The sequence below is a fragment of the Patella vulgata genome, chromosome 7 (genome assembly GCF_932274485.2).
Source record: "Patella vulgata chromosome 7, xgPatVulg1.2, whole genome shotgun sequence".
In the NCBI taxonomy this organism is placed as follows: Eukaryota; Metazoa; Mollusca; class Gastropoda; family Patellidae; genus Patella; species Patella vulgata.
This window is the reverse complement of record NC_065885.2, coordinates 8947446-8956585: the sequence shown is the minus strand read 5'-3', so window position 1 is coordinate 8956585 and position 9140 is coordinate 8947446. Positions and strand designations below refer to the sequence as shown.

The window sequence follows — 9140 nt, the reverse complement described above, 5'->3', positions numbered from 1 at the left end:
CAGTTGAATCAATGACAGACCTTATGATACAGCTCGCACGCTCTAACAATTCAGCCATCTAACACCCTAATTTTTGGCGGAGTAAAGAATGTGATGGAGATCGACGTGGGATGTGTTTCAAAGGTTTTAAATGAGCATCAAGGGGGCGCGGCCTATCCATCGCATAATAACATGGTATATCCAGGAGGCGTGGCTTATCCAATGCATGCGATATAACATGGTATATCCAGGTGGGTGTGGCTAATTACTTGGCATGTCCTGGGGGAGGGGTCTATCCTTGGCTATAAGAACAAACTATCAACATTAGCTCGTTATTATAATGTCCCTAAATATTTTATAGGAATGACCCTGTACATAGTTTAATTCTGTATGATGTATGACTTTGGCTATATAGTAAAAGAAGAAGAAACCTACCTTTTGTTGGACTAATGTATGACGTTCTTCCATTTCCTTCCTTTCTACTTTTGCTTTAGCACTTAATTCATCCACCTGAATATAAATAATGCAAATCATGAAACCACGTCAGAAAAACCCAATGAACTTTCTCAGTCAAAATCAGGAACGAACCCGCGACTTCAAGACTAACAAGCCAGCATCTTACCCACTTAGCCACCTTATTTAGTACACTTAAGAAATCTGTGCAAGAAAGAAATAATGACAGAGATGTCACTAATCTTGATGGACGGCTGTCATCTGCTGTAGCATTATTAAGAAGAATTTTAAAAACACTACAATATGGATTGTAAGTTAAATCTGTCATATACCCCCACAAGTTTGCCTTATTGACTTAATTAATCCAACCCCTAAATCAGTCCTATTTTCTTTTGCCCTAAATCAGTCCAATGTCTTATCCTAAATCAGTCATTTGCCCCATCGCCCTTAATCAGGCATATGCCCCATTGCCCTTAATCAGACATATGCCCCATTGCCCATAATCAGTAATATGCCCCATGGCCCTTAATCGGCATATGCGCCATTGCCGTAAATCGGTCATATGTAAACATCCTGCGTGTATGAATCCACATCATTTAACTTTATACTGATATATAACGCTTGACAGTGGGCAGATTGTAGTTGAATACCAGCCAGACATAACCAAAGGGAGAGAGAGAGAGAGAGAAATGGGGTTTAACGTCCACTCGACACAAACTATATCATTTCGGGACTAACACACGGTTCAATTTTTATTTTCATAATTCGCTTGCGCGTAGGGGTCTTTAGCAGTGGGAGGAAACCGGAAAACCCCGGAGAAAACCCATGAGGCTGGACAGGCGACCCTACTCCTTGTCACGTACAACCGGGGAATCAAAAACACGACAGTTGACTCAATAACAGACTTTATGATACAGCACGCATGTGCTAACCATTCAGCCATCCACCACCCCCCCTCCCCATAACGAAAGGACTCTGGTGCTATCAGCAAGACATAACGAAATGGATGGATATTAAACAAACTGACCTGGGATGCGACATCTTTCATATAAACTTCTAAATCAGCAAATAAATCATGACCTTGATGAAAAAATGTATTCTGAGCGTGCATAAATGACAACATCTGAAACAAATAAAATCAAAAATTAAATCTAAACATGCCAAGAAATAAAAGTCATGTTTTAATATAAAAGTGTCTCAAACTTACTCTAGTTGTAAAAAGAATAATTTGGTAATCAAAACAATAACATGATTCAGAAAACCTGACAAAAACGTATGGCTGTGGATGTAAACTATCTCAAGTGAGATAGGCAAACCATAACCTTCATCAATTCATTTAGTAATTAGTAAAGAATAAGTCTACTACAAAAGTTCTTTTGTCAGCTCAATTCAGCTACAGCATATTCAGATTTTTGGTGCTGTAGTAGAAAAATCCTAATTTTAAGCATAGTCATGCTTTACTAATTAATTGTGCAGCAAATAATTTCTCATTAGATGTTGTGTAGTAAGCGTGACCGATTATTCCTTCGTTTCCTGACTAACAATGACATACATCTACATCAATTACCATGACAATCAAGGTATTTTAATGTGTAATATATTTTAATAAGTCACTACCGGTAATCGTATCTGTGTATTGGCCAACATGTTTCACTGATAGTAGCCATATCGGTACAACACAATTTTGATTTGCCATTCAGTGGTTAAATTTCCCAGTAAGATGGGTCTGCAAACATTGTTAACAGTGCGTCAATAGTATTATAAGAGCAAAGGCCTAAGAATTTAATCACTTCTTTGACATTCTATGAGTTGGCCAATTCTTAACACACTGTCTGGCACCTTCCCTACTAAAGACATGACTTAGGAAAGAAACACCCATTTGAGTCATGTGCACTCCTTTGGGTCCATTTTTAGTTTGAGTCCAATAGTCTTCAAAATACTTGTTCCAAATTTAATAAGTAATTTTTAAACATTTTTTAAAAAATTATTATGTCTTCTAAATACATTATGCATTTTTTAAATACCAATTTTTTCATTACACGTTAAAAAGTGGAAGAGCATTCCAAAACCCAAATGGCACAGTTTGTTCAAAATTGCTGCTGTGTACAGCAAATGAAGATTTCTGTCTAACATTATTATCTAACTCGACTGGACAAAAGCAGCTTTGCAAACCAACTGTCGAGTATGAACAGAACCAGAAACAGTTTCGATTTGTGGAAACAGTAAACGGCTATCACTTATCAGGTGTGTTGTGACCTAGTCTATGCAAAAGAGAGAGAGAGAGAGAGAGAGAGATGGGGTTTAACGTCCACTCGACACAAACTAGGTCATTTCGGGACTAACATATGGTTTAATTTTTTATTTATTTCAATAATTCGCTTGCGCGTAGGGGTCTTTAGCAGTGGGGGGAAACCGGAGGACCCGGAGAAAACCCACGAGGTTGGACAGGCGACCCTACTCCTTGTCACGTACAACCGGGGATTCGAAACCACGCCAGTTGACTCAAGGACAGACCTTATGATACAGCGCGCGCTAACCATTCGGCCATCCAACTCCCCTCTATGCAAAAGAGTTACGTAACTAAACATTTTGCATATATAACTGTGAAAGGTCTATATAAAGGGAATTAACTCTAACATGTAACTTACTGTTCCTAATACTTCAAATCTTTTCTTCGACTGTAAAACATTGATCTGAAAAAAAAATATAAGTTGGATAATATCTGGAATCAAGAACACTTCTGACAGTGTCATTTCGTTTACTAATATCTGGTGACGGTGGCATTTGATTTACTAATGTCTGCTGACAGTGGCATTTGATTTACTAATGAATACACACAAATTTTTCTGTGATTATTGACTTATTTACTTTCCCTTCCACATTTTTTAGCAGAGGAATATTTGATGTAAATGCCAGGAAAGGGGGCTGATTGCATACAGCATCTCAAACAGAAATAACTGAAGTAAACACCTGTAATTTGCTTTACCTGAAAGACGTAATCAAGAGAAGTGTGAGCAAAACAAGATTTCATGGCTGTTAAAACATTATATGCTTCCTCACATTCAGGTTGCTTAGATCTCTGAGCAGATGCATTCCTTATTAAGGCATTGTCCATATCATCACTAATCTTCTCAAAATGTTTCCTTGCTTCCTTCACTTTACGTACATCACTAAAATAAAAACAACACAGAAAATTACAAACGTTTTTAGTTTTAATGAATTATGAAATTGTGTGCAGCTGTCTCAGATTCTTTCACTTGATATATACAGTAGGCCTACCGCTGATTTCGTAAACTCAATGTTGGTTCTGAAATCTCTTTCATTAAATCCCTTAAAGTAAGTTCACTATTAAAAAATTCTGGATTTCAAAAAGATTCTGTCATGATCCCAAATAATGATGGAGATCAGTTGCCCGGGTGACAGGTTACCATGGTGATGCCATCTGTATGGTTACCATGGTGACACAAAATCTGTATGGTTACCCTGCAGCTCATTTAATACCTATTCCATGCCTGATCAACAGCATTTATGACAATAAATAGAACTATTAAATAATTGCAAAAGATAATGTTTCAGGTACATGTATTGTAAATATATAAGGATTGAATGTTGCATTTTTGAGGTTTATAAATTTCTCTTGGTTGCCACACCCACAATAAACAGTGAGATAAAATATCATCTTACTTTTTAATAAAATTATTTAAATTTTTACAAACACAGCGATTAGCTTGGTCCATTAATATCTGAAAACAGAAAATATTAAAATATTGATAGAATGCTACAAACAAATTCTCTTTCCCTATGGTTGCAAACAGAAGTAGATCATGTTGAATACACCACCGAGACAGTAAAATAACGGAAGACAACAGTAATTCAAATGAACAAAGTGTTATAAATGACAAAATGGGGATATTTATAATGAAGAATATCTGTGGCATGTTCAAAGCACAGCCTGTCATTACCATGGTTCAGGGCACTACATATTATCATACTTCAGGGCAATGAACATTATTACCATGGTCACAAAGAGAGAGAAACTAGGTCATTTCGGGACTAACACATGGTTCAATTTTATTTCAATAATTCGCTTGCACGTAGGGATCTTTAGCAGTAGGAGGAAACTGGAGGACCTGGAAAAAACCCACAAGGTTGGACAGGCGACTCTACTCCTTGTCACACACAACCGGGGAATCGAAAATACGCCAGTTGACTCAATGACAGACCTTATGATACAGCACGCATGTGCTAACCATTCGGCCATCCAACCCCCCACCATGGTCACAGTTCAGAGCAATGTTTTCTGGGATACTGGTAAAGTTGGATGACCAGCCATAACCATATTTATTTTTATTACCAGTCAGTCATGCTGTAAAACAGTTATTTTTTTCATACACCAGTACCCATCGTGGAATTAAGAGATAGACCAGCTAGTCAGAATACAACACACGATAATGCTAGTTTCTTTTCATATAAATATATGAAATATATACTATTCAAAAAAAGTAGGGGATATTTGATTTTGGGGGCATAATACTAAAATATGCAAATGACTACGAAAAAAGTCACTATAGAACCTAACAGAAGAAACATTTCCAGTTACATGTGACGCCCAAACGCACCAATAGCTACCGCATGGAATGCAGGTGATGCTTGGGATCATCATGGGGGTCCAACCCAAGATTTGCACGACTCTGACTTTGAATGTTACAGTCATTGTGGCATTGAATTCCAGGGTGGAAACATCAGTTTAATTGTTTTAGTGACCAGAAAACAAATTTTGATATGCGTCGGCTTACCCAAAATGAAAGGTTACTTGCCCTTGGCATGCTACAGATCGGCACAACACAGGCGGTTGTGGCGCGGACGATGAATGTTTCTCAGTCTGTCATAAGCAGGCTATGGTCCAGATACCGTGATACACAATCTGTACAGGACAGACCACGCTCAGGTCGACCAAGGGCGACAACTCAAGCCCAGGATCGATTTATCCGTACCTTGGCCTTGAGAAATCGTGTCATCACAGCAAATCAGATCAGCGCTCGTCTTCAAACAGACACTGGTGTGAGAGTGAGTGGCCAGACGATTCGGAATCGACTGCATAGGGGTCACCTTCGCGCCCGACGTCCTCGCGTGATCCCTTGTTTGAGAGATCATCACATTCAGGCAAGACGTCGTTGGTGTAGGGATCGTCAACACTGGGATAATCGACGCTGGAGCAATGTGATGTTTTCAGATGAGTCAAGGTTCACTGTTGATTTTTTTGACAGACGTAGGAGGGTGTGGCGTCGTCGAAACGAGCGCTTCCAAGACGTTAACGTCATCAGACATGATCGATTTGGGGGTGGTTCTGTTATGGTGTGGGGAGGCATCACTGTTGCTGGAAGAACGGCTTTACATGTTGTTGCAGGGCGTGTTACAGGCCAGTACTACCGGGACAACATCTTGGCAGTCCATGTTGTGCCGTTCGCACGACGTCATGGCCGCCGTTTCATCTTCCAGGATGATAACGCAAGATGTCACAGGGCCAGGATCGTTACAGGTTACCTCCAACAACAGAACATCACCACATTACCTTGGCCAGCACTGAGTCCCGACCTCTCCCCCATCGAGCATGTCTCGGACATGCTTGGACAGAGGTTACGTCAACGTCAACAACGTCCTGCCAATGTCCAAGAACTTGCTGCTGCGTTGCAACAGGAATGGGACAATCTGGACCAAAATGACCTTAGACGTCTCATTAGGAGTATGCCACGTCGGATCAATGCTTGTTTGGCAAACGGAGGAGGATTTACCCGTTACTGACTTGGTTGTGATGCTGTGGTAACTTTGCTGTTTGACCCCGGGTATCATTTTACCCTTATAATGGTCAGTCTGTGCCTTACTTAGTCTAACGATCATTTGGAATAAATCGATGAATGTGAACTTCATTTCATTTTGTCATTTGTTTCTTCGTCAGTTTCATTAGGTGACTTTAATAACACTTAAAAATCAAATATCCCCTACTTTTTTTGAATAGTATATATAAATATGTATAAAATAAACTTACACTAAAATATTTCAACATTTCATTCATTGCATGGGCAAATCGACTTAAACTGGCCTGAAAATATAGTACAATTAGACTAATAAGATATAGTTCAAAATCTTAGGTTAAATTCCTAAAGATGATTAAATGTACTGATGGAGCTATCCATCTGCCTCTGTTTCATTCTAGTAGTTAAAAATGATCTTTTCTACTTTTATTTTCTTCCTTTAAAACAACAAGAGAAGTATGCTAATCATGAATTATTCTGTATATATGTATAATGGAGAGAGAGAGATGGGGTTTAACGCCCACTCGACACAAACTAGGTTTATTTCGGGACTAACACATGGTTCAATTTTATTTCAATAATTCGCTTGCGTGTAGGGGTCTTTAGCAGTGGGAGGAAACTGGAGGACCCGGAGAAAACCGACAAAGTTGGACAGAGTTTACAAAAGAAATGAGGATTGAAATTAGTAGATATATGATCGGGACCCCCCAAAACACACCACTCTTAAATATGCAATATGCAAGAGCTAAATCTGCCTATTGCAGGTCTTTCTTTAGGCCTTAAATGTTACATAAATTATTGATTAGACATTTATCAACTTGTCAAGGTCATAATCAACTCTCGATGCCATCGGATGCTCGAGAATTTCAACGGATTTAAACATGATTGACAGTTAATGATTTAATAAAAAAAATGGATAATCAAGACTTTGTTTACTATCGTAGTCAAATATTGCGCTTTGGGGCTCTCGTTCTTATATTTACTACATGTAATTCTAGGCCTCCATGTGTTTTTTCTCCAGATGTTAATTTAAAATTTGCATTGTATATAAATATATAAATAGGTCTGTCTAGCTTCTGGACTACATGTATATACATTGTATAAAAATAGGCTAGACTAGCTCCTGGATCATATAAACATTGTATATAAATATAAATCAATGAAATAATATTATTTTAGTTTCTATCCTTTCGATATCAAATTTGTTTTAGACAATTCAGGAGTCAAATCCAGTCACTATAATTGTCACAAATCTGACACCCAATAATTACCCATTTTACAGAGCTACTAAATCTGGCATGATCTGCTACCACCAGATACCATATCCTAGCATGATCTGATACCAACTGACATCATATACTAGCATGATCTGATACCATCAGATACCATATAGTAGCATGATCTGATATTATCAGATACCATATAGTAGCATGATCTGATATCAGATACCATATAGTAGCATGATCTGATACCATCAGATACCATATAGTAGCATGATCTGATGCCATCAGATACCATTTAGTAGCATGATCTGATACCATCAGATACCATAGCCTAACATGATCTAATACCAACTGACACCATACACTAGCATGATCTGATACCATCAGATACCATATTCTAGCATGATTCTACCAAATGAAACCAAAGTCTAGCATAGGCTGGTATCAACTGACACCAATACTATCAGACACCATAACCTGGCTTGTCAATGCCAACATTCTGATAAAGCCTACATCTAGCTAGCCATATCTAACACCACTGGAAACCATACCAAGCCTACATCTAGCCATATCCAACACCCCTGGAAACCATACCAAGCCTACATCTAGCTATATCCAACACCCCTAGAAACCATACCAAGCCTTAGGCATTCATCCAACCCTATAACTCTAATGTTAGCTCTAAATGTTAACTTCTTTGACATTTTTTTTAGCCAATCAACTACATTCTACAAATTTGCAGACCAATAAAACCCTAGTGTTTTTTTCAAACTCAAGAAATATCAGAAAATTAATTTAAGTTCTGATCATTCAACGCCTGTGTATAATACACCAGTGATTGTTGTCCCGTATAATTCTCTTAGTTTTGTAATAAGTTGTCTTTCACCAATAACACTTAATGAGTTTGAGATTCAAGTGAGACTGTTAAAAATCTTAGTCTTATGAACTTTACAAAGTTCAAATAGAGAGAGAGAAATGGGGTTTTATTGTCCACTTGACACAAACTAGGTCATTTTGGGACTAACATATGGTTCAACAATTTGCTTGCGGGTAGGGGTCTTTAGCAGTGGGAGGAAACCGGAGTACCCTACTCCTTGTCACGTACAACCGGGGAATCGAAACCACGCCAGTTGACTCAATGAACCTTATGAACTATTCGGCCATCCAACAACCCCCCCCCCCCCTTAATGAGTTTGAACTTCAAGTGAGACTGTTAAAAATCTAAGTTTTATTAACTTTACAAACTTCAAATAAATGGATTATCCAAGGCAATGCAACTATAATCTGTTTGTAAATATGTTAAACATACATTATACAAGAGCTGAATCTGCTTACTTCAGGTCTTTCTTTAGGCCTGAAATGTTATCTAAATTATTAATTAGACCTTAATTAACTTATCCAGCCCATAATCAACTCTCAATGTCATCGCTAGCCTGCAATATTTATTGGATTATATGTGTTGCTTTCATTCATGATTTAATCATGAAATGGATAATCAAGACTATGTTTTTTTATCATACCGACTTTAGTAATGATGATCGAGGCAAGGCTGAAAATTCAATCGCTAAATTCTCGGTTCAGAGTGGATCAATTTGACTGAAATTTTCAGCATATTCCCTTTACATTATCTAGTTTTTAACTATTATAGTGAGAACTGACAGCTCTTTATCTA

The 9140-nt window shown here is 38.0% G+C and overlaps 1 protein-coding gene across 4 annotated transcripts in view; it reads right to left on the bottom strand.

Moving 5' to 3' along the window:
• LOC126828855 (arf-GAP with coiled-coil, ANK repeat and PH domain-containing protein 2) overlaps positions 1 to 9140 on the bottom strand; it is a 59597-nt gene that overhangs the window by 37686 nt on the left and 12771 nt on the right. For all 4 annotated transcript variants that reach the window (XR_008788686.1, XM_050558921.2, XM_056102116.1 and 1 more), the window contains 6 exons: positions 6479 to 6532; positions 4117 to 4175; positions 3419 to 3602; positions 3081 to 3125; positions 1460 to 1555; positions 415 to 489 (listed from right to left, as the gene is read on the bottom strand). Coding sequence is in view for 3 of the 4 variants with exons in the window: in XM_050558921.2 (XP_050414878.1) it covers positions 415 to 489; positions 1460 to 1555; positions 3081 to 3125; positions 3419 to 3602; positions 4117 to 4175; positions 6479 to 6532 (513 nt within the window). In the remaining variant the exon portion in view is untranslated. The remainder of the gene's footprint in view (positions 1 to 414; positions 490 to 1459; positions 1556 to 3080; positions 3126 to 3418; positions 3603 to 4116; positions 4176 to 6478; positions 6533 to 9140) is intronic.